Source organism: Centropristis striata, chromosome 6 (assembly GCF_030273125.1).
Source record: "Centropristis striata isolate RG_2023a ecotype Rhode Island chromosome 6, C.striata_1.0, whole genome shotgun sequence".
Lineage (NCBI taxonomy): Eukaryota > Metazoa > Chordata > Actinopteri > Perciformes > Serranidae > Centropristis > Centropristis striata.
This window is the reverse complement of record NC_081522.1, coordinates 25,652,043-25,678,664: the sequence shown is the minus strand read 5'-3', so window position 1 is coordinate 25,678,664 and position 26,622 is coordinate 25,652,043. Positions and strand designations below refer to the sequence as shown.

At 40.4% G+C, this 26,622-nt stretch overlaps 1 protein-coding gene across 1 annotated transcript in view; it reads left to right on the top strand.

The window, feature by feature from the left end:
* Positions 1–891: 891 nt before the first annotated feature.
* Positions 892–26,622, top strand: part of ptprz1a (protein tyrosine phosphatase receptor type Z1a) — a 140,023-nt gene continuing 114,292 nt past the window's right edge. The window contains exon 1 of the mRNA XM_059334596.1: positions 892–1,233. Within this exon, the coding sequence (XP_059190579.1) occupies positions 1,173–1,233 (61 nt within the window). The 5' untranslated portion in view covers positions 892–1,172. The remainder of the gene's footprint in view (positions 1,234–26,622) is intronic.

Genomic DNA, 26,622 nt, shown 5'->3' with positions numbered 1-26,622 from the left:
TGTGTATGTGTGCTATAAAATGGCTTTTGCTTTCTTTTTTTGTTATTGCTTTCTCTCATTGTTGTTGTTGATTTATTTTTTAATTTTTGTATTTTCCTTTTTTAAAACCTCTGAAGTCCAGGAGATTTTGGTTCAAATTTGTCAACTTTCTAGCATTAATTTCTGTCTCTGTTTAGCATCGTTCAGTCGGTCCTTACATCACATGCATGGCTCTTTTTTCTCCACACAAACTTGGCTATCAGTCAGATTTCTCATTTTATTTTGATTAAACGATAAAGCTGCCGAAAATACCGAAAATACAAAAAAAGACACAGGTGTTTTTGGAAATGTACCTTTTTTTATTTTATTTATTTCTTTTAACATTTATACACACAAAAACAGCAGAAAAAAATAATAAATTAATAAAACTACAAAACAGTCTATTGGCATGTAACTTAAAAATAATAGTAGTTTTCACTGTAGAAAGAAAATTCACATTTTAAAAATGGTCTAGAAACATAAATGGCACACTGAGAAAGCTCTTATGATTGTACTTTCAACTGGCTTTCTTAGCTTGTCTACATATCACATATAAATAAAGTTAATGCCGATCCCATAATTCCAATAAATAGATGGACTCCAGAGGGTTAACTTCTCCCGCACTTACTATTCTTGTTTGATTTCTGTTTTTTGTAATTATCCTTTCCTATGGTGCAAATAAATAAAATAAATAAAAAATAAATTCTTTCTTTCTTTCTAGCCTATCCCCCTTTAACATTGACTTATTGTCTTTCTTGGATACTTAGTAATAACCTAGTAATAAATGCACATATGGCCTACAAACTTTTCATATAATGCTGTCACAGTGGTGTCAGTAGTGTGATGTGTGAGGAGGTGAGGCCGGGTGGCTGCGGGCTGTGGGCGGTGCACAGCTCCAGTCTGGCGGCGCGTCCTCACTCAGTCGGTGTGGAGGAGAGAGCACGGAGCGTTGCGTCGCGTCGCACCGGGACCAGGATCTGTACTCCATAACACGGCAGCAAGACCACAACCGAGCGCATCCGGCAGGCAGGAGCCGTGCAGCATGGAGCTGTGAGGGCTGCGGGCCGACCGGGACCTTCTCCCCCAACATCACTGTCTCATTTTTTATTTACAGCATCTGCGAGCTTTTTTTGTTTGCTTTTTTACCCCAAAAAATGGAGACTACAGGCTGTTGGCTGCTCCTGGCTGCACACTTGATCCTCATGTGCCAACAAGGTAAGACATGCTCGTTCACGTTTGTCCTCACATGACACGGACACTCTTAAACTTGTTAAATGTTCATATTTCCATGAGACAGAGTGTTTTGTTCTCGCTGAGACAACTTTAAGGTGATTGCGCAGGTGCCCCCAAACAAACCAGAAAAGATCTGGTGTAGTTTAGAAATCTTTAGCTCTGTTTTATTCCCAGAATTCTAGAAATTGGACCTGTCGTGCGTAATGCGCGCATTTACGGAGTTCAATCGTTTAAAAAAACAAACCCGACAAGATTTTTCTCATGTGGCTGAGACTCTGCTGGCCATCAGCTTGCCTGCTCCTCTCTATCTGTTGGGATCGCAGATTAAAACGTTTGAGAGACGCAGGACGTCACATATCAGCCCTAAACCGGAGCTGTCAAGCATGAAAAGAGAAGTTTGGACACGGTAGTCTGACTGGCTTATTAAGGGTGTCAGGGGCTCCATATCTGGCAACAACAACAGCAGTAATCCTACAATGCTCCTCAGCAACCCATACTATCACTGCAGATACATACAGGCTTTATCTGCCATCCTAAAGCGTTTTCTGGAAGTTTTCTGGTGGTACAAGACAGATAGAAACCCACCTTAAACCTCTGTAGAATTACTAAATAGGAGGTAAAGTTAATAATATTGTATACAACCAAAAATGCCCAGAGGTTTGTGAAAAGGAAGAGGCTTGTTAAGATGTTGAAATTGTCAGTTTCAGTGTTTTTGGAGACTTGTCTGTCTGCTGAAGCAACTCAGCTGGTTTTTTAAAGGTTTAATTGGTGTCTGTTTGGTAATGGTGACTGTTCCAACCTGCCTTTTTGCACAAATGAAGGGATGCAAGTCTAAAAAATAACAAACTGAGAAACTTTCAGCAGGGATGAAGCTTCATGCTCAACCAGGAGCCAATAAACCTCCTTTTTTTTTAATGGTACAGCAGCTACAGTGACCTTGTGTTTGGCTCATTTTCCGCTTAATATCTGTGATGTGATGATATGAAGTGATCATGTTGGAAAAGTGCTAATATGATATATGTTTCAGTGCCAAGAATGAAATTATACATTATATATAATTTCTGTATTACCTTTTGCTTAAAGTTTTTCAATGTCTTCTAACAAAAGAGGAAGTTGTAATAGAAGGACAACAAAATACAGTTTAAAACTAGCAAGCTCATTATTTAAACCTGAAACTGTCTGATCCAAAAGTAATACAACAAAAGTCTGAATATAAGCAGATATTTGATGTAAACTCTCAGTTATTACCACTAGAGCCCAACAGATGAGAAAAAAAAAAGTGTAAAAAAGTGTCGGCCACTATCGGTTATTGATGATTTTCCTCCCCTTGAAATCAGTAATGGCATCAGTCTCAAAAATCCCATATCAGTCAGGTTCCAATTAGCACAGTTCTAAGGACATGTGAGGACCCAAAAGTATTTGGATTTTGGTTGAATAACCAGCTAAATTTGGCAGGAAAAGACACTGGCCCTCATTTATCGAATGAGCGTACGACAGAAAGTGAGCGTAAAGTGGGCGTACGATCATTTCTACAAGGCTCGGCATTTATCAATGTGGACGTGAGCGGAGGGTAAGATCAGATCTCAGTCTGCTCTCAGTTCGTATACGCAGGTCTGAGTCAGTGTGAAGTCCACACGTCTGAGTCTGAGAATTGATCTTAGACTATTGTATCGATGCCTGGAGCTGATAAAACTCTGTGGTGTTTTGGTTTTTTAATGCTTACAAACCAAAGCATGTTTAGGCTATATTATTTATCACTAAAAGATTAAAAATAAATACACCCTGCAACCGTGAAATTCTTTAACCAGAAAACTAGCCAAGGATCCTTCCTTTTCACTTTTTATGCTGCCAAACAAAACCAATTTGTTGTGTTGCAGCTGCTGGACGTCAGCGTTTCACTTTCTGACTCTGAGAATTAAAAAAAAAATTAAAACTTACTTTAAAACATTGTTTACCTCCTTCAACCAAAAAGCTGTGAAGACGTTTAAGTCCGTGCTCCAAATGTAAAATATTCACTGAACTTGTTTGAGTTTATAACTATAAGTACTTTTATTTCATAAACCTCTGTCGCTGCGTATTTCTGTAATTTGTCTATTTCCTCCAGTTGTTATTTGTAATGGTGCACTTTGCTAATAAAGCTGACTTTAGGGGGAAAACATATTCTTTAATCCTAATCACAAATTCAAAGGTACCTTGAACTTGTTGTTCATGAGACCTTTCCAAAAAGTCAATTGAGCACAAAATGCGTTTTTTTGCTGGCAGGTTTTGCTTTATTAAAGTGTGCAAGTTTGTAAATAACTGTGAACATTTGGGAATACATTTCTAGAGACCTCTGCAGTGTATTTGCCTTCTGTGTCTTCTTGTTACACTCGTGATTACTAGACTCGTTGCTTGTAGTGATGAATGAACTGCTGAATCTGCAGCTCCTCATGTCTTTACAGAGCATCATAGGGAGTTTTAGCTCCTTGTTTATCTGCTCAACTTTACTTTTCTTGTTCACTCTCACCGCTCCCATAGCATTTTATTCAGAGATAAAGCTATAAAAAGCCACAGTTAACTACCTGTTCAGCAGAGGATTTAGCAGCTAAAGAGACACACATTTCCCTCAGGTGGTGGTGGAGACCAAAAACAGAGCTAAAAGAGAGAATACTGGCCTGCCTCCCAAACACAAAGACACTTAATGAATTATAATGTTGCTCTGTGACTGCTGGGGATGTAAATAAGCAACTGTTTGCCAAAAAAATCAACATATTGGCTTAAAATGGGATGATATGCCAGTGCTGTGTTTGGTTCTTGTTTCTGCTTCCCCCAAGTGATCAAAAGCATTCAGAGGTTTAAATGAGGAAGAGGTGATGGGCTGCTTGTTAACAAATTCACTCCTAATTTTCAGCTGTGGGTTTTTTGGCAGCTGAATGTATAAGAATTAGACAATAAATCTGCAGCCTGCATAATATTTTCACGAGGACTAAGACCAATAACCAGAGTACTTGGTGGTTTTGGGGCGTCTTACAGAGACACTTTACATGCTTTTATTCCATGTTGGCGTAGAAGCTGAAGTTTATTGTTGAAGTTGGTTGTTCTGTCAGTAATGTGTTCCTTCTTGCGTCATTCTTTTATATGTCTATATGGGTCATTATATCCTGTATCAGGGGCCTTTTGTGCATTATATTTAGACACATTATCCCAAATTCAGCCTGACATTATTGTTTTTTTGTAAGAACTTTACAATCTCTACCAATGAATCCTAGTGGCTTTGGTGAGGGTTTGTATGAACGGACCCACCGGCACATCCTGCAGGTTGGAAGAGGTTTAAGAAGTCAGTGGGGATGAATCAGGATTTGTCACCATAAGCCTGAACATTGGAAGTGTTTTTGAGCTCCTTATCCCCTGGTTTGCCCTTGTTGCTGTACGGTACAGTCGCACCGTGCCAGGGAGGACACTGATCTGCTTGGTTGAATCTTTTTGGGGGATGAGACTTGAAACAAAGATTAGGGGGGAGAAGCTGGTCGCAGCCAGTTTTAGCTGAAGAGATGTGAAACCTTTTGTTTACGGGCCAGTGAGCCTGGATCTTTGCTGGACGGGACGGTACCTGCAGAAAGCCTCCGGGCTCCCTCACGCCTCCTCCCTTTTCTGTTTTTATTTTTGTTTTTAATGAAGCTTTGCTGAAATGTCGGGGCACAAAGGGAGGGACCAGCTCGCTGAAGAGGCAGTGCAGGAATGGGTGATGGTGGAAGAAAAGACACATGAGGAGAAAACTCAGCACCATCTGTCCTCCCAAAAGATATTTGTGAATGGGTAGTGCCAGCCGTGGCCTGCACTCCGCCCGGGCTCATGGAGTCTCCGGGCCTCTTGTTGTCTAACAGAGTGTGCTGACAGATGGCCGTCACAGTCAGGCAGGCTGTCAGTCAAACACATGCAGGGGGCGGCTGAGATGAGATGCCCACCGCACCACACACACCAAGCATGCCAACCAAAGCAGAGCTAAATATGACTGACAGGATTTATTTTCTGTCCTTTATTTAAAGGATAGATTCACATTTTAAATACGTCTGTCTGAAAACACACAATTAATTATTTGTTTATTTGGCTCAGAGTGATCTTTGATGGTTTTGGTTTGGTTTTCCTTGAAATCCTTGTGTGTAATTTGCAAATATGTCTTTCTCCAACAACTTAAATCCTCACTATTTACTTTAGATTACACATGTGAGCCTAATTGGAGGTTTTATGTGGCATTATTTTTAAAGTCTGACTGGTATGGGATTATTTTTAGACCAATTCTGATATAAAAAATGTACACCGATATGGCAATGCAAAGGTACTCCGAAGGCTGCTTTCTTCAGCAAATACCTTATATTTACCATTATTATACATTGTACATACATCACCATCTTTTCAGAAGTAGTGCCACACTCTACTTTTTTTCCGTTTTTCCCATTACATGTTTGGTAAATGTTTGCACGATGTGAATATTGAACTTGTACGCCGATAGCATTAGATACTAATAGATCTATAAAAGGCCAATATATGGTGGAAGTATGATGGGTTATGGTCAGATGTCTTGGGTGTGTTTGCCTCTTAGATAATTACTCTAAACAAGTATTTCCTTTCTTTAACAGAATTATGATTTTCTGGTTTCAGAAACCCTCAAAGATGAATAAAAACACAATTTATAAAATACAAATGTACTCTACGTGTTATGATGACCTAGAAGCCGTATGTTGATCAATATATATATCAGTAGAAGTCATCATCTGAAAGAGCAACACCCACTGAATTTTTTTTTTTCCTGACTTCTAATCTCTCATCTCACCACAGAGGTGTAGCACTGGGTGTATAAGTGCATCATGACATCACTGTTGGGTGTGGTTACAGGTGCAGCAAAGCAAACAGTGACGGTGGCCGGGGTCAGAGGTGAAACAGCCTTTACATTTCTAAGAGACAGGTTTTCAGGCTGCTGTAAAATGACTTTAAAGGTTAGGTACAGAACAAAGTGAGATGTCTTTTGTGATTATATAGCAGGTCAAGGTGTTCAGAAACTGTCCCTTTAAATGAATTCAGTTAGATTGTCTCAACTATAATACAGAAAGTAGGGCTGCAACAGTGCGCTTACAGTCATTCCCCGGCTGCAATGACACCGCAGAGAGACAGAGATAGAGCAGATGTTTAAGAATCTTTAAGAAGAGACTGAAGACTCAGCTCTTTACTGAACACCTTCACACATAATCAACACACGTAACAATTAATAATTTAATAAAAAATGAATTTAAAAAACTGTTCGCATGGTCCTCAGGCACTACTTAAAAGCACTTACGTCCTAATAGGACTCCATGCAACCCACGGCACTAACTCACGTGTTGTTTCCTCACTACATAGATGGATGGATGGATGGATGGATGGATGGATGGATGGATGGATGGATGGATGGATGGATGGATGGATGGATGGATGGATGGATGGATAGATAGATAGATAGATAGATAGATAGATAGATAGATAGATAGATAGATAGATAGATAGATAGATAGATAGATAGATAGATAGATTGATTGATTGATTGATTGATTGATTGTGTATTAACTCTCAAATGTACGTCGCTTTGGATAAATGATACACTGACCAATCAGAGCAGACTTTTTTGGAAAGTGGAGGCTTAAAGAGACAGGTGCTAAAACTCAGACAGAGTGTGAACCTGAGGAGGAAAGGAGCTTGCAGAGAAGAGATCCCTTTCCCAGAAGGGACAGTCAGACCGTACAGGTGTGTACAGAATAGACAAACATAGTAAAACTGCACTCTAGACAGTAAACTAAATTACAGATAGATGCAAACATCTGGCGCCGGCAGCCAGGAGAGAAAGAGAGAGAGAAGGTCCGAGGACATCCAGCTCAGGGAAACCTAAGTGAAGAGAGTGGACAAAGACAAACAATAGAACAGTGTTTCTCAAACTGTGGGGCTAGATACTTGCCAAGGGGGGTGCAAGATGGCTCCTGGGTGGGTTTTTTTCTTCAGGTGAGAACATGTAGCAAGCCAAAATAATGTTTTGGTTTCGGAGCACCCCAAACTCATTTTAGGGAAGTACAACAAACAAATCCACTGCCATGGTGCCAAGGTTTTGAGGAGCTTATTTCTGGGGCAAAAAAAGAGAAATGTGTGGTGAAACTAACAAGGTGATGTCAGCCGATGTCAACGGTGATTCACCACCAAAATCCAAGATGAGAAAATATTACAACGCGTATCTGTGAATACCGTAAGCAGGAAAACGGATTTAAAAAGTTTTTGATAATCAGTTCTATCGACACATTTCTTGTTCTACAATTCTACAATTCTACAATGTCATTTATCAGACGCTTTTATCCAAAGTGACGTACAAATGAGAGGAATACAACAGAAGCAAGGATGAAGTCAAGAAACATAGTAAGAGTAAGTGCTGTAGGTTCAGTTTGAGTCCATTAGGACACAAGTTCTTTATAGGTCACAAGAGCGGTCAGTATGATACTTGTCGTAGTCGTCAGTGTAGATCAAGAGTGAAGGTGTTCAGTAAAGAGTTGGTCTTCAGTCTCTTCTTAAAGATTGAGAACGACTCAGCAGATTGGATGGAGTTTGGAAGTTGGTTCCACCACCGGGGCACTACAGAGGAGAAGAGTCTGGTTTGAGACGTAGAGGCCTTCAGCGGTGGAGGAGCCAGACGTCTTTCACTGGAGGAGCGTAGTGGGCAGGAGGGTTTGTGGACCTGAACAAAGGAGTTCAGAGAAGATGGAGCTGTGCTTGTTGCTATTTTGTAGGCAAGAGACAAGGCTTTGAATTTGATGCGGGCTGTGACCGGGAGCCAGTGCAGAGAGATGAGGAGGGGAGTGTAAGGTGGTCAAAAGTATCAATACTCCAAAAAGTATCAATACTAAAATGTTGTGTCCAAATACAATATTTTCAAAAGTATCGATCCAACAACTTATTAAGCAGCTAAACCATATAACCTCAAAATATTGTTGTAATTGTTATTGTTTATTGTATTTATTTATTTTTTGCACTACCTCAGACCTGAAGCTTGTTATCATAGTTGCAGTTTCTTTTTCGCACAACTGTTTTTTATTATAAATATTTAACCTGTGGTTCTGTTCATTTTTACATGTTGCATTTTTCTTGTTAATAAAAATATTTCTGTTAAATTTTGGGGTCTTTGGTTTTATCCTTGTGGTATCGAAAATGGTATAGAGTATCGAATATTTTCCTGAGTATCGGTATAGAGTTGAAAATTTTTGTAGCGTGACAACCCTAGCAGAGTGACATGTGCTCTCCTGGGCTGGTTGAAGACCAGACGCGCAGCCGCGTTCTGGATCATCTCCAGAGGCTTGGTGCTGCAGCAGGAAGACCCGCCGGTAGAGAGTTGCAGTAGTTGTTGACACCAGGGGAACCAGTTTGGTAGAGAATTACTGTATAAAAGCCTATTTGGATTTACGGCACAAACAAGACTGTGGTCACCTCAGATGACCTTTTCTTTATTTCCTCTCCATTACTTCATGTCTTTATTTCCTCCTGTTTCTCACCATCTCTCTCTCTCTTTCTCTCTTTCCTTTTGCTTTCCATCCCTTTATCCCCTTCATCTCTGTCCAAAGCAGCTTTGGCTGGGCAAACGGCCCTCGCTGATAGTCTGGAGGAAAAAGAAAAACACAGATTTCCAGTGGAGGCAGTGGGGGTATTTGATGACCAGATTAGTGGGTGTTAGGCTCAACGGCATTCACTCAGGCATACACAGGAGCCACCGGTTTGAATCCTCCCGAGTCGCCCCTCTTTTTCTTCCCGCTGGCCTTCGGCTGAATGGAGGCCGGGGTTACGTGGGGAAACAACCAGCCGGGTCCTCGCTAGAGGTCAGCTGAGGAGGCTTGTCCGTCCTTCGCCTCCTCCTCTGGCCCCGGCCCGCTGAATTATGCTGTCAGAGGGGAGATTTGTTTTGTAACAGTAGGAAAGGGGGCAACAGCAGAAAGACGGGAGGTGTAAGAGGGCAGACTGAGGGGGATGTGGGGGGTGGTGGTGCAGAGCAACAGAGAAAAGAAGAGGGGGAGGGGAGGCGGCAGGGTGGGGGGGGAGTATTTAAGCGTGACGCACGATGGCACTGCGATTTGTCCCAGTGGTGGCGGTGGCGGCGGCGAGGAGGAGAGGACGCTGTCACACTGTGAAGCTGGAGCAGAAGTGTGGGAGCGCAGTGTGTTAGGGTGAGGGGGGGCACACACACACACACATTCTTCCTCCGACACTTCGAGGTTGGAGGCCTCACAGAGCGATGGAGTGCAGGTTAAGCGGCACTCCTGCCTTCATTAGTCTTCGTTAACACCCCCAGCCTCGTTACACCCCCCCCCCCCCCCACCCCCCCACCCCACTGTGTGTCTCCCATCACTGTTCTCAGGCCTCCTTTTCCCTCACACACTGTAAAAAAAATACCCGTCTGTACAAGTCGTTCAGCCTTGTGTGTGTGTGTGTGTGTGTGTGTGTGTGTGTGTGTGTGTGTGGAGGCCTTTACACTTTTTTTTAAATATAATTGATTTGCACATTAACACTTTAACAGTTCATCATCCAGATCAGAATCATATTTAATATCTGCCGATACAAGTCTTGATCCCATATCCCTTTGTCAGGGGTCGGCAACCTTTATGGGCAAAAGAGCCACTGTTGGCGGAAAAAAGGGGAAAAATGTCTGAATGGAGCCGCAAACCTTATTTCAAGCCTTACAATGACGATGAAACAGCCTACAAAGTCTAAACTATCCTACCAGCTTTACTAATAGGTCATAATGAGCATTATCAATGTGATTTTGTCAGAATGCAGTGAGAACCAAAGTGCAAATGAGAGGCTTGACACTTGATAAATACCTCAGCAGATTTGGAATCAAAAGCTAGCCTAGCTAGGGAAACTTAAAACTAGACTTGAAGTTGGCAAAATGTAAAGATTAAGGTGTTGTGCTGTAAGCTATGATGCACATTAAAGTTGACCAAAAAGTGAAAATAAATAAATAATGCCATATATATGCTTTACATTTTTACAATCAAAGAATGCAAATTGCTGTGGGTCTACACCAATGTTTAAAAAAAATTAAATTGAAAACAAATATTTTTATAAAGATTTTATTTCGTATAATTATTTTGTCACAGCCACAGGGAGCCACTGCAGACGGCCTGAAGAGCCTCATATGGCTCTGGAGCCTCCGGTTGCCTACCCCTGCTCTATGTTATAGATAATGTATCTTCATTTTGCCTTTCAACACAATACTGCATAACTATGAAAGCCCTACACATGTGTCCAAATATATGTTTACTTAACTCATAAGAACCCATGGTGACACCTGTGTAACAAACACTTTAAATCTTCTAGAATCTCCCATATTCAGCTTTATGTTTCACATTAACTCATTAAATCCCTCAGCAAGACTTCTCCAAAATGTGGCTGTGACTGGAAACAGAAATGTGAAAAAGTAGCTTATTTTAAAAAGCTTATTTTTGTTACGAGGCTAAGTTTAAACCCATTTAACAATTCTAATCCGTTAATAGTGTGTCCTGTATTGCATTTAACTTGTTCTGACCAGATTTCCTGAACAAATTAAAGTCACAATTTTGATATGTTATGTAGATGCAAACAAAAAGGCAAATGGTTATTTGTTTTTATTTATTATTGATTTATCCTTTTTTTGTTACTTTGAAACAAATCTGAAAAAACATTTGTTGTTAAACAGCACTATTAATGTCACAGTTTTGAAAAATGTTGTGAAGATGCAAAGAAAAAGGCAAATTTGTGTTTCTGTAAGCAGAAAATGTGTCTAGTTTTTTTTTATTAAGAAATCATACGATACATTGGGTGTTTATGGTATTTATGTTTGTATGTCACATCACAGATCTTTGACATTTAGGGGTAGAATAAAAATAAAAAAAGCATCATAAATGTAAATTGTCTGTCCTTACCTGTCAGACTCTTTGATGTTTCAGCCTTTGACAATAACTTATTTAGATACAGAGTTTGTTGAATACTTAGCCTTCTGTAGCAGCTGCTTTATAGCCAGTTTTTTTTTATTTTATTTTTTTATTTTTTTTATTTTTTTTACAGTTTGTGGCTTTACAGGCTGGTCGGTGTTATGTTTTCTTTAAAGGATTTTCTAGAAACAACAATCAGGTTGTGAAGAAAATAGAAATGTTCTGAATGTCTTGTGGAAACTTGCATTTAAAATAAAGTTCTCTGGGTCTGACAAAGTTTAGATTTCTTTGAGTTTCTAAATAAGAAATTTTAATGCTAAGATTGGGGTTCTTTTTGCAGTGCATTTCCTCAGGGCCAGATTTTCCCTTTTCTTTCATTCTTTTCTTTTTTGTGTTTCTCACTCTTCAGTCTTTTTTGACATTTTTTCTGTCCAGCTCCTTTTTCCTTTTTCTGTCCTCAGCTCTTAATCTCTCATTTTCTCTCCTCCTTTCACATCTTCTCTGTGCTGCTGCACATCTTCCGTCACCCTGTTGTCCCACATTTCTCCCCTTTTTCGAGCCTCATGCCTTCATCCTTCTACGCTCTGTACCCCCACCTCCTCCTCCTCCTCCTCCTCCTCCTCCTCCCTCCTCCCTCATCCCCCCTTAATGCTTTTTTAATCCTCCTCCTCCTCCTCATTTGTCTCCTCTCTCATTTCTGGGCGGGTGAGGGATGAGGGGTGCTGAGGGTGTTTTTTTCTTATACTTTTTCTGGTTATCCAACCATCTTGTTTCTGCTGGTGTCCGCCTGGTTCTCTGCCACCATCATCACCCCCCATTCCCCCTCCTCCTCTTCCTCCTCCTCCTCCTTCTCCTCCTCCTTCTCCTTCTCTTCCTCCTCTTCCTTCTCCTCGGTGCCCAGCGCCACTCTGGACACTGTAATGGATGACGGGGCAGATCCGGGTGGCCCACAGTGCTCTGAAAGGGGGGCCACTCAGACCAGGGCCCATTGCAGCGGAGAACAAGTGGAGCCCCCGTAGAGTAGCTGGTGGAGAGCCATTTGATTTGTCCTCCACTTTTCTCCCTGTTTTCTCCACTCCTCAGCTGCCTGTGAGTGTGTGGTCTCTCTTCGATCCACGGATGTTCGATGGCCCTCGTCCCTCTCAAACCACTGAATGCAAAATGCCCAAAAAAGTGATGCAGAAAAAGGCCAGCGATAAAAGGCCAGCGTGGAGAACGACTCACTCCCTTTCTTCCCCATTCACTGGCTGGTGGAGGGATCGAAGCAGGTGATGTGGAGACGCTTTAGGCAGATGTTGGCGTGCACAAAGGGATTCGATGGGCCTCAACAAGGCTTTTCAAGTATTTACAGAACATTTACATTAACATTTCAGGCTTGAGTCTGATCCTCTTATCCAGATCAGCCTCCATTGAGTGCAGCAGGAGAATGAGCTTAAATTCCTCGATCACCGACATTACAAGCTGACAGTAGCAGGGGGTCGAGCTGTACAGCATCGTGTCAGGGCTCCACAGTCTCCAAAGAAGTAAAAAAAAGGGTGTAAAAGAGACTCAGATAAGTTAGAGTTTTGCAACAATGTGAAAGACTGAACTAACAAGGGAATTATACATGGCGTGAACAGGGTTTTCAGGCCAATTGGGGGCACAAAAACACAAAAAACCAAAAACATTACTGCCCTGTGAGGTTGATATGGCTATAACGGCTGGCTATTTACATGACCTGTAGTCACAGAGCAACATAAGCATTGATTCTAAGTCGTGTTGTGTCCACCTGATGAGTTTGAGTCCAATAATCACTCTGCTTTTGATCTCTACTAACTTCTGGGGGAAATATCTGTCTCTTTATGCCTGACCTGTTCAGATTCATTACACAGTCATTCCAGATATCTAGCAGGCAAAATATTTGTTAAATGTTGGACCTGAGCTGCAGCCAATAAGAGCACAAGACACAGGGAAAGGAAAACCAAGGGGAAACAAAAGAATATAGTATTATATTATTACACAGTCTATTGCCAACTGTGGGGCAGGGGTTCCCCCATAACAACAGGAACTTTACTCTTTGTGCTGCATTTGCAACACAGACTAAAGTTGTCGCTGCATCTAGAGGCAAAAAGGCTAAATGTAAATAGTAGAGACATGTGGAAACAGGCTATTTTATGAACATGTGTGCCATCGATCAAGCTTGATTACTGTTTTTGTAACAAAAACATAGTTTTGAGCAGTGGTGGAAAAAGTCCCTTACATAAGTAAAAGTACTAATGCCTCACTGTAAAAGTCCTGCATTCAAAACTTTGTGAAGTAAAAGTACAAAGGTATCAGCATCAAAATGTACTTAAAGTATCAAAAGTAAAAGTACTTGTTATGCAGAATGGACCCACTCAGATTGGTTTAACTCTATGGAGTCTTGGGCAATTTTGTCCATTTTTGAAAAATGCAAATAAAAGGAGGTTTATTAGCAGAGTAATTTATAGTGATTTAGATTCCTCTTCTAAAATCATGCAAGTCATTAGGAAATACAATCTGAATGTCTGTAAAATTATCTTAAAGGACTTTATTTTGACCTAAAGTCAAGGATTCAGGTCTGAAGTCAGGCTGTCAGGCGAGATATTTCCCCCCAAAGGCATTTCCCTTTTTTTCCTGGTCAGACTCGTTCAGTACATGTCTGCTCCTCAGAGGGAGGCCTCAGGTTGTGTTGACACACCTGAGCTGTCGTAAACAGAGATTGAGAAGAGAAAAAACATCTACACCTCACCCATGAGGCTTGTCTGCATGGAGAGGCGTGAGAAAGCTGTTAAAGGTTAATCCACACAGACAATTACACCAATTATATCTAATTGGAAGCAGATATAAATTTTCCAGATTGTCACTGAATGCCTCTGAAATTGATTCGGGATGAAACCAAAGTAGATAACTGCCAGATGTGCTGTTTGACCCAAGGGTCGCTGTCACAACATGGATGTTATTCTGTTGTATGTTATTGTTATTCTTCTCATGTGGGCAATCATTTTTATTGAAAATATCCAGCACAAAGTCACAATCCAAGTTCTCAGAGATGCACAATTAACTGCATCACCAAATTTCTCAGAGTGGTGCGAGAAGAGAAATGTCATTAAACTAAAGAGTTCATCCTCTGGAGAGTAGGAATAATGGTATTTTATCTATATACATGGAAATGTTGTCCCGATGGTGGCATTGAAGGGTAAAACCTTGATGTTAGAGCCTCTAGATGGAGCTGTGTGAAGTCTGATGAATGTTCTAAAGCAGGCATGTCCAAACTATTCCACAAAGGGCCGTGTGGCTGCAGGTTTTCGTTCCAACCAAGCAGCAGCACACCAGACTTGACTCAGTTAATCAACTGATCGCAGTCTTCAGACAGTTGATTGGTCAAATTTGTGCTTTTGCTTGGTTGAAACGAAAATCTGCAGCCACACGGCCCTTTGTGGAATAGTTTGGGCATGCCTGTTCTGAAGTGATGTCACTCAAGTCAGCGTTGGGTAAATGGTAAACGGACCTGCACTAATATAGCGCTTTTCTAGTCGCTTTGCGACCACTCAAAGCTCTTTACACTACAGGCTGACTCATTCACCCATTCACACACACATTCATACTGGTGGCAGAGGCTACCCTAAACGGTGCCACCTGCCACCATTGCATTGCATTGTGGGTAATGTATGAGCTGTTGTGATTGGACCACAGGTGAATCTTGGCTTTTTTTTACACTTGAACTGTTGTGGAATGTCCTAAAATGCAACAGCATTCTGATTCAACTCACAAAATGGCATTTCACTTCCATTTTGTTCTCTGATAAGGAAACTCAGCCTGTAATCAAACTTCCTTCTACGCCCTCCATCGAAAATGATTTCTCCCCCTTTTCCAACTGGACTGTGAGTAATGTAACTGGGCTTAGATAATCACCAAGGACTCCAAGTACAAATGATTTGACCTGTAATCAATTATTTGGTTTATATGTGTGTTTTTAGTATATTTGTTGTGAGATTCGTGTAGCTACATAGCCTGGGTATACCCAGACTGCCTTGCGCGCTCGAATTTAATTTCGAACCTCCAGATGGTCTGGCAACCAAGCCAGTTTCTTAGCCCTGTTTCAGGGATCCAATCACAGAGCGGGGAGGGACGGTGAGACGATGACGCGTACTACTCGGCACTTGGAAGCTTTCCGGATCCAACATGGCTGCTGCAGACGCGAAACTCTCTATAGCTGTAGATGGTGGTTTAAATAGTTTAGAGCGAAAGTTAAAAGGCGAAAGGTCTCTCGGCGGCTCCGCTGAGATCACCGGCGTTATGGTAGCGGGGCTATTAGCGTCGCTAGCGTCGCTAGCGGCTATTAGCGCCGCTAGCAGCTAATAGCTAATTGCCACTAGCGGCTAATAGCCCCGCTACCGCGGACAGCGGAGCCGCCGAGAGGCCCGCAGCAGCTTGTTTATTGCCCATAAAATCAGTGGATGTGTATGGCTGAATGACATGAGGGGGAATAAAGCTTGAAAATAAATAATCTTGCAGAAAGCGAGAACTGGAGAAGCGAAGCAGCAAGCAACACTCTCTCACAGACACACACACAACAAACATCCATCTCTGTTGCTCTACTACGTCATCTGGTATAACTGATCTGATTGGCTAAGAGCTACCTACAAACGCTTTTGATAGACATTCTAAGCACCCAATAAACGGCTCTGGAGGATCGTAAACCACACCTCCTCTACGGAAAAATGAACGGCTGGTGTCCAGACCTAATCTCCAATGAGATTTGGTCTGGTGTTAGCCAGGCTAGTAGCTACATCATTCGAAGTTGTATGTTAATCTTGCTTTATACCAGTAGTTCTCAACCTTCTTGAGTCACGACCCCCAATTTAACATGCATGTTGTCCGCGACCCCAGCTCACTGAACAGAATCTCACACGCACAGTTCAGATCACCTAAAAAAGAAACAAAATGACCAAAAAAAGACACAAAATGACTTAAAAAAAGACACAAAATGACCAAAAAATAGACACAAAATGACCAAAAAAGTCACAAAATGACAAAAAAAAGACACAAAATGACCAAAACAAGACACACAATTACCAAAAAAGACACAAAATTACCAAAAAAGATACAAAATTACCAAAAAAGACACAAAATGACTAAACCCCAAGGTTGAGAATAGCTGCTTTATACAGCTCACACCTTGATTCACATACAATATACTTTAAATTGTCTTTCAACAAAACACAACTTTGTTGAAGGTGCAGAGCAACAAATGGCCAAAAGGCCAGGCCTCCCTTCACAGCATGAGTTTAATGACTCTTTGTGTGACGGGATTCACCCCCACAAAACCACACACACACTGTATGCATAATTATTAATCAGTGTTCCGAATTCAGTTTAGTAACTTTATGAGACTGATTTAGGTGAATTGGCTATATTTTTCTGTTTTACAGATGGTGCCCCAATGAGCTATGACTTAGAGCAAATGACACCTTGATTATAATTATCATAAATAATTATAATCAAGGTGTCATTTATTCATAAAAGAGGCATCCTTAAATTCCCATCAGCGCCATGTGTGGACTAAAAAAGATGATATCTTTAATTGATGCTATTCTTCTTTTTCTTTTGTTTCTAGTGTCTGACAGTATTATGGAAGTAATCATAAGGATTCATAATTAAACTCAACAGTAAATTTAATGACAATGAAAAGTGAAATATCTTTGTCCAACAAACAGTCCTAAAACCAAAGATATTCAGTTTAAAACATATAAAACAGAGTGAAGAAGAAAAACAGCTGCAGCCTGAGAGTTTGGTGTTTTCTGTCGATTTATTAATCCGATCACCAGCTGGTAATTTCAGCACTAAATGAAACTGTCTGATGAATTTCACAGTGGTGTGAAAGTTGTTGAGGTTTTGTGGATGGGACAGATTACTTGACTGTCTTCTCTGCTGCAGATTCAGAACATTCCTGCATGATGTTGTTCAGCTGGCTGTTAGCTTGAGTCTTTGTTTGGCCTAATGATCTATCTTTAACTGTACATCCACTGTAGTGCCTGCTGTGCATGCAGCAGACAGATGTTTTGCTGGTTGACTGGTACAGTAACTCGGGGGGAGTGTTGGGGGAGCTGGATGTGGTCTGAGAGGCAGCTGGTTGAGGAGGTGAACAGCAGGAGGTCGGCACTAACCAGCTCCCACCAAACCGCAACGTCTGGACCGCCAGGAGCGGATTTAAACTAGATATTTCTGAACCTGGTCTCACAGGAATCCATGAAATAGCCATGGATTCGCTTAACTCAAAATCCGTGGAATAGCCACGGAATCACTCAAATTTCCGTGAAACTGGCATGGATTTTGCTACAATGCAAGTTAATGACAGTCATATCCCGTGGCTATTCCATGGATATTTTTTCCTGTTGGTTTGTTCCAAGTCATGTGACTTTTAAGGTCCCGGCGGTCAGAACAAAAAACATGGCGGACAGTTCTGTCATTTTTAGTGAAAAAATCTATATTTTGACTTCTTTTTTTTTTTTTAAAGATTATTTTTTTGGCATTTTGTTGCTTTATTGATAGTGAGAGATAGAAAGGGGGTGATAGAGGGGAAGACATGCGGCAAAGGGAGCTCAGGCCGGATTCGAACCCGGCTCCGCCGCAGCACACGGCATACATGGTTAGTGCTCTACCGGTGTGAGCCACCGGGACGCCCCTTGATTACATTTCTAGCGAGAAATATATGTTTTATTTTCTGAATATTCACTCAGTGAATGTACATAATCACTTTGTATGTTGGAATAGGATTTTACTTTTTTGTAATGAGACATGTGATTTTTATTTTATTTTTGACTCTTCCACAAAAAAGACAGAAAAATGTTTTATTATTAATGTTTTATGGTTAAAATAATGATGCAGAGGAAGCATCTGCCATCGTTAGTTAACAGGGAATATCCAGCAGAAGTGTGTCAAGGTTAACGAAGGACAAAGTGTAAAATCCATAATTTCATCTGTGTCTCACCCCCCGCTGCTAATTTCAATTAGGTCATTCCTCAAAATAGTCATGCATCCCCAAGGCAACGTCACAAAATGTCTGTGTGTTAATGAGCTGCTGATTTTGCCGATGAGGTTACACTGGTGGATTCACGCAGGTGAAAAAAGCAATTAGTGTGTTTGGCTGCAGACCTGCTGCTCCTGCAGAAACTCCTGCCGCGACCTGCAGATGATGTGGCGCTGCCATCATCTGGAGGCGGGACTTCCTGCTGAGGGGGAGAGAGGACAGGTGAAGGATTACTCACCTCTTTAGGCTCTTTAAAAGCCACTGTGAATGCATCAGACTGATGGTTTCTCATGTTTTAGCCACCACTAAACTTCACACTACAAACCAAAAATACTTTTTATTAGAGCTGCCAAACAATTTAAATATTTAATGCAAATTTATCGCAGGATTGTCCAGAGATACTCACAAATAATTGTAAATTCATTGCACTTTTTTCTGTTCAGAATGTACGCTTAAGGGAGTTTTAAAATTTTGAACTGAAAGAAAACAACAGACTGTACAGTCATGCCAAAGTATTTCACATTGTAGCTCAGTTCTACTTCAGAATGACAGTAATTTGGGGTTATGATTGAGATCTCGTAACTCCTGTCTTCATGGTCAAGTTTTAATTTTTACAAATGTGCTTTACTATACTTCAGTTTTTCTCTTTTATTCTTGAACTCCTTTCCATTTTTTGCTATTTTATTGTTGGTTATTTTACCTGCAGTTCAGTTCAAGTCGAAAAGTGTAAAAGAGTCTGGCATAGTTTTAATGACCAGATTTATATGATCAGGGACTTTCAGTTCACTTTTCTTCACATTCTTTTATTCATATAGCCCAAAATCACAAATCACAGATTTGCCTCAAAGGGTTTTACAGACTGTACATGATACAACACCCTCTGTCCTTAGACCCACTCAGAGACAGAGATCTGCAGTGTCATTCTTACAGGGATTTAAGTCACAAAAGGTGTAAAACCAAGTGAAGTAAAGTGGAACATCCAGTGGAACATGTGATCCAACACCAAATAAGTGTGGACATGATGCAGATTAAACAAGATGTTTGATTTGCTAAAGTTTGATTTTTGCAGGAAATGCATCACAGCTGAACTTGGTCCTGATTGTCTCTTTTCTCTTAAACTTTCTTTAATATTTTCAGTGATGCCAGTTTCAAACATTTGAAGGTGATAGTCTCCATTCAACAAGAACATAACCAAAGCATTTACATCTCTAAAAATCCCCCCAAAAGTCCCATTCAACGTTCAACATGTGATGGAGCAATGTATGGGGGCGTGGTCTCTGTAGGGGGCGTGGTCTCGGTAGTCCTGCAGAAAGCAGTGTGCTATGTGCATGTGATTGAGGAATAGCAGATATTCAAGTGTGCTTGCTTTAAATCTGGATGTTTAAGTCAAGAGTATGCTAAAATATGTTTTCCTCAACTTTATTTGAGTTCCCTATGAATGCTAACCTTAAATTTTGTAAATTCCTGGTTTATTCCCATAAATTCCTGTAAATTCCCAGGGAAAGTTACCCACTTTGAAAATTCCCAGAATGTTGCAACCCAAGTTGTGACTGTGCTGAGTGAACACAGTCCTGTGTGACTGTGAGATAAGATGTCTTTTTATGGATCTTATTTGTTTGTTTGTCATTTGACACAGAAATGTTTTCATGCCTCTCTGCTTTGTTGCATAGATTGTGCTGATGTTTTTGACCCACAAAACGAGAGCGAACACATTTTGAAGCCTGTTTTAACAGCGGTTTTTAATGTCTCCATTCAATAGAATCAGCCTCATCAGTGATTATTATCCGCATAGTTATGGGTGAGAATAGGGGCTCCAGCTTCTAGTGCGGGGATGGGCAACGGGATGGGACGGCCCGCACCCTCACTTGAAGTGGCCCTCAGTACATACATACTACATGCATAAAAGAGAGAGAGAGAGAGAGATGGCCAGGTTATGTCAAATGAATTAGTCGCTTGCAGGTGTGCCGTAGAATCTTGATGCTGGTGGGCTGACTTTGTCAGATTTGTAAGGCTGAACAAATCCGCCGCTGACCCAGGTGGATGACTTGTCAGAAAAGTAAACAACTCCAGCAGTACAGCCTGTTTGTTTTCTTACAGCCCGTCATCCATGAATATTGCTGATAATTTTCGGTCTTGAAATGCCTTTCCACTTTCTTAACTTTTTCTTTTAATTCCAGTCCTGGAGTTGGTCTTCCGTTTTTTATTATTTGAAGTTTTTCTGTGAAAGGCCGCCTTGAAAAAGGTGATGCTATCAAGCTAGCCACAAGTCGCTCTCGTCTTCCGCCATTTAACTGTCTCTCAACCGCTCTCACCACTCTGCCCGATGTTCGGATTTCACAAAGGCCTACGATCTTTTGTTTTTGTCCCGCCCACTTAAAATCAAACCGTGATTGGTCAATTTTCCCATCACTCCTAACCAAAACACATAGCTTGGCCTTCCCCGAGAAGTCCTAACCAATTAATGAGCTAGCTAACCGGGCTTCCATAGAGACGGACGATTCTGATTGGATAACATGTTTCAGGACAGTAACCCTTTCATTGCTGATGTGAACTTGACAGTAAACTTAACTTTAGAACATAGATGAGAGAAAATATATTAAATGTATTGTATTAAATTAAATGAGATAGTTTTAAAAAAATATATATATATACATATATTATTTAATTCTCATATTTTTTGGTTTAGAATTTTGAAGGCCTTCTCTGAAGGCATAGAAGGCCCTGAAGGTTTCCCTCTGCAAGAATCTGAGAAATGTGGAAATTTTGGGGCGAAAAAAATCAAGAAAATGTATTCAACATGATAGAAGCACTACATTGCATTTAAAACTTGTGAAACTTCAAGTACTGGAGATTATTAATTATGTGTTTATTCTGTCTATTTCCTGTAATTTTTAAGCTTTTTTCCACCTTTTGATCTGAAGTAAAACCATGAATAACCACAAAAATTATTCACAAGTTATTTATAACGCTGTTAAAATAGGCTTCACTTTAAAATAGACCTTGGATAGACAGGATCTGTGGATTTGTTCAGTGTTTACTGACTGTTTTCCCCAGTTGGCAGCTTAGAAATCCTACATGACTTGAATGCAGCATTATCTCAGAAATTCACTCAGTAAATAATCTTTAATCTTTTGGCTTTAAATACTTGTTATTCTTTCATCAGGCCTAAGCTGAAGGATGAATCAATTAGTAAAAAAAAGTTTGTAATATATAGTCTTTACACACACATACACAAACACTTCCTCTCTCATTGTCTATGCTGTGGGATTCAGCGTTGGCACTGTCCTTCCTCCATTCAGCTCCAGTGTTTAATTAAGCCGTTTTTCTGTTCGAGAAGCCTTTCTTTGGGCCTCTGACAAACTGTTTCGTCACCGTGTGTACGATTAGATTAGAAACACGTCTGCTGGAACCAAAACAGCTCCGCTTGGAACAAACTCTTCATACATTTGGGGAGAAACTGGGTGAAGAAGGAAACTCGGTGCTCCTTCACTGCTGATCAGGTATTCAGGATAGTAACCTGCAGGCCATTTTAAGAAGAGAAGTGTTTTACCCTTAAATCCAAAAGGCTTGTGCTCTTTACGGTGGCCTTTATAGGACACTTCAGACTCAGCTCGAAACTCTCAGAGCTGGTTTAACTTTTACCAGGTGTACTTTCTTACAGCCGAAAGATGGGAAATTCAAGGTGAATTGATAGAAATTGGACCAATTTTAAAAGCCCTGCAGGATGTGAATAATGGAAGCCAGATAGCTGCCTGAGCGTGTTGTTCAGGCAGCTGTCTGGTTTCCATTATTCACAGTCTTAACAACATGGAGGCTAATACATAAGATATAGTGCATAATAATAAGGTGTCAGAAAGACATAAAACAAATGCTAAAGTTCATGTGTCGGCTGGTTGTATATTTTTCTTTCTTTGCCAAACAAAACTTTTTTCATTTAATCAATTAATTATTCACTCTTATTAACATCATCCACCCTGTTATTGTATTGTGTATTTGTATAATTTCTCATTTTACTTCGATACGACAGCTGGGGGTGACTGTGACTGAGACACATTTTTTCTTCTCCCTTTTCTTTTGTTGCTGCCTTTCTTCCTTTTTTTTTTTTTTTTGGAGTGAGGTCAGTCGTGAGGTACTTGAAGTCATTTTGGTTTGGATGGTGGTTTATTTTCCTATCTGTTGCGATATCTTTGTAAATATAGAGAGCATTTATATGTTACGTTTTTGTTTTGATAATAATCAAGAAATCTCAATAAAAAATGAAAACTTTTTGGACAGCAGATGTCACAAAGATGTTTCTGCATCTTTCATAAACCTGGGAACCTGAAGTTTAATTTGAGCTTCAGCTTGGCACCGTATGTCAATTTTTTCTATCCGTTAATATGTAAATGACACTGTGTTTTGGTTAGATGTCTGTTCAAATATTAAAGTTTTGAGTGCTTAAAGGCTTAAAACATTATGATAGAAGTATATAATACTCATTCACACGCTCAGTTAAGTTGTTGCAGTAACTTTTGCGACGGTACTGTTGGTTACAAAGATTCAGGGCTAAATTTAACCATTTTCAACCACTTCAGAATTGTTAGAAAATGGTTAAAAATCCTGAAAATACAGAATTAAGAAACCAAGACTTTGCAGAATGCTGTTGAAAATTGTATGCTGTGATTTGATGTCAAGAGATTTTGACATTTTTGAGAGAATTTCATTTTTTGGCAATTGGATGGCTGGCACTTCTGTTGTGTAAACTGCAGAAAAAAAACCCTTATTATCAATATACCTATGCCAGCTGTACATCCTCTGAATACTCTAGGTCAGTGGTTCTCCAATGGGGATGCACATACCCATGGGGGTACGTGAAGGCACTCCAGGGGGTATGTGAGATTTTAAAATATACATTTAAAAAGTAGCATCCATGCAAAAATCATTGAAAACAAATTAATTCTCCTAAAAACCCAGAGTGTCCCCCATACCAGGATGGTTGGACCCAACCTGTCATATGCCACCTGGCATCACCTGTCAATCTCAAAGATGGAGTCGTGGTTGAAGCGTAGCAGTTCTAGTTTTAAATGGTTATATGGTCACTGTTTTTACTACATTAGTTTGAATCACTACATTTTAGTGATGAGAAATATTTGCAATACATTTAGTCATGGATTATTAACATTTAAAATGTTTGAAATAGCTTTTTTTCAAATGTTTGAATTTTGTATGTGTTTATCAGTTCCAAAGTTTAATAAATCAGACACTGATGGCACAGCACTCTGTTTTTAAGTCTTTAAGTCTAGGGGGTACTTGGCTGAAAAAATATTTCACAGGGGGTACATCACTGAAAAAGGGTTGAGAACCACTGAACTAGGTCTCTAGTTTGTGGCTGTAAAGTTTCTTAATTTTTGAATCAACAAGAGTCTCAGCTTTCCAGTCATACCCAATTTAGGCAGTTCCAATAATTATACATGCAAAAGAACTGCATGTTTGTAAAGAAGACACTCATTGGTAGCCATTTTCATTCAGATATCTTGAGGTCAGAGGTTAAGAGACCCCTTTGAACACAGACATGTTTTTTTCCTTCACTAAAATTAGCCTAAAAAGATCCTTCCTCCCCAACAAGATATTAAAGCATTCTTTAGAGCGTCTAGTTTATGATCCCTGTATCTCTGCAGCTTTAAAACTGATTCCACTACAGCCTTTGAAAGAAAAATATTTGCAGCTCTAAGGGGTTAGACTATTTTTCCCATACTCCAGCATTATAAAAGAGACATATGATGATTCACAGAACAACTCGAACAACAATCAAGGTCAGTTATTAGGCTTAGAGTGATCAAATTTTAATTCATGGAGGTTGAATCTTTGTATCACTTTCCCAATGTGATACATGTGAGCTGACTGTCAGACTTTCAGCTCGTCTGGGTCACATTGGCTGCAGTAGGGATTAAACTCATGCCAGTTTGATTGCCAGTGTAGCGTATTTCCTCAAATAGTAGCCGGGGCTTCTATTAATAAAAAATCAGTTTGGGACCCGGCTAATAATAGGGGCAGGCTATTATTTGAAGGAGGCTTTTATTAAAAAAAGAAAATCAGAGCAGCTCTGACCGGCACTTTTTAGAGTGTTTTACACAGCGCATTTTAGCCAGTTACCCGGATGTCGGCCATATTGGAAGTACATGGATGTAAACAAACAATGAACAGCACGCTGGCTGTTCATTTTAAGCAGGATTTAAAAGGCCTAAACGACTAAAAAGCCCAGAAGAACATGCGTAAACGGCTCGACAGCGGGAGAAACAACGATATTTACCTACAGTACTAACTTGTGTGGCCAAACTTCAAAATACAGGTGTTGTGTCGAAATCTGTTACCCGTCAAATGATGTTTCCTGAATGCTGTTCTCCGTAGCATCACATCCACGATTGGAGTTAGGATTTAAGTAGGGCCGAGACTAATTAATTAGAGGCTTTGTAATTAATTAATCGAAATCAATCGCATTTTAATCGCATATAAATATTTGACCTGAGAACAGTGAGAAGTAATTTTTTTCACATGGATTTTTAGTATACCATTGAAAAATTACTGAATACATAAGCTTAAGCAACAAAAATATTGTTTATTTTTGTTCAAGTCCAACAGACCAGTGCAATTTTTGCCATTAAGTGTAGCAATAGCATATTTACAAATATAGTACATTTCAGAAATTCAGGTAGCCTATAGGTAGGTAGACCTTCTGTAAACTACAATACTTTGGTTTTTTAAGTAAAACATAGTCCACGCTAGCTACAACACTAGCCGCTAGCTGCTATACGTTTAGCATTGAGTTGATACTTGAGGCTCGATGTGCTGTGGTGATATGTGAATTCCTTGTTGCATAGCAACACAACCATGCTCTTATTGACGCTTCCATACGTTGGTTTTTGTAATGTCCCATCATCCACGGGGCCAACCAAAGCGTCTCATCAGCTTCTTCCTTCATGTTCACTGTGGTTTGTTGTTGTCTGAACTCATGAACGCTAGTTGGTGCTCCAGTATAATCGGTCCGCCTGAAACTCATCCAGTGAGAAACGTTCCGCGGTGCAAAAATAAGTGTGATTAAAATGAGTACATTTTTTTTACACGTTCATTTTTGTGTAATTAATTAATCTTAATTAACGCGTTAAAGTCCCGGCCCTAGATTTCAGTTTAAGGTTAGGCCTGTAGAGAGAACTGTTTGGGGTTAAGGTAAACTTGGGTTCATGTTAACAACTTAAAGGAGGACTGGTTGGGGTCAGGGGTCAGGTTGGTGCAGGTTAAGGTAAGGGGGCACATCGACGGGGGAACAGACTTTGACATAACACCGGTAAGACACCCGGCTTATAAAAGAGGCCGGCTTTTATTTACTAAAAACAGTTTTTACACCCGGTTACTAAATGAGGCCGGTCATTGATAGGGGCCCGGCTTTAAATTGAGGAAATACGGTAGTTTCTGTAGACACAAGACCATCTGGATGCCATTCTGTTTACACATTACCTCGATGTCCCCATAGGGAAAGTTGTGAATGCCACGGGGACGTTAATAATTAGAACTTCTGACCACCAGTCGCCCCCTAACATACACACCGCTGCTTTGTTCTCTGATTGATTCCAACATGAGCCACATGCCACACACATTTAGCACTTCCAAATGCTTTTTTCTTTAACTTGTTGCTGTGCCAAGATATAATAAATCATTATTTGTGTTCTACTCTGTAGCAACTCAGACATAAAGCTGAGTCTGGCACGGCTAACGCAAAGGTTTAAAATAAATAAAGTGGCTCTGAACCTTTCTCAATTTCCCTTTAAATCTTCCTCTTCCTGTAAACAAGTCGCTCTGAGTGGGAGCTTTTTGTTTAAACATCCCTGTCACTCTCTGAATGTTTGGAGCCGCTGGCTGTGGAGGCCAGGCAGACGAACAGAGAGCGGCTCCATGTTCTCGGCTGCAGGGTTTGTTTGGGATTGATGCAGCAGCTGCAGCAGCAGCAGCAGAGGCTGGCACACAGTGAACAGTGGGCAGGTACCCAGCAGACATTTAGAGGCTGAATAGGTGTTGATGGGGCAGCTTGCGTCAGCACTGGGAACTAGTGTAAATACAACAAAGAGTGAAAGTTGAGAGCGGTCGTCCAGAGTTGCTTTTTGTGAACTCTAGGCCTGAACATTTATCTGATAAGTTTCCAAAATCAGCAATAATTTCTTTTATAGAGCTTCCAAAGTTGAGTTTCTACTTCTCATACTGTACTCTGTAACCTTTCCTGTTAAAGGTCCTTTTACGGACATATATCGACCAATACTATTGACTGATATTGTCGGTATCTATCGCTTTAGGCATCTTTGATGTGAAAACTTTTTTTAGACAAACCATAATGTCAAAAACAATCCTTGGGGTGCTTTAGAA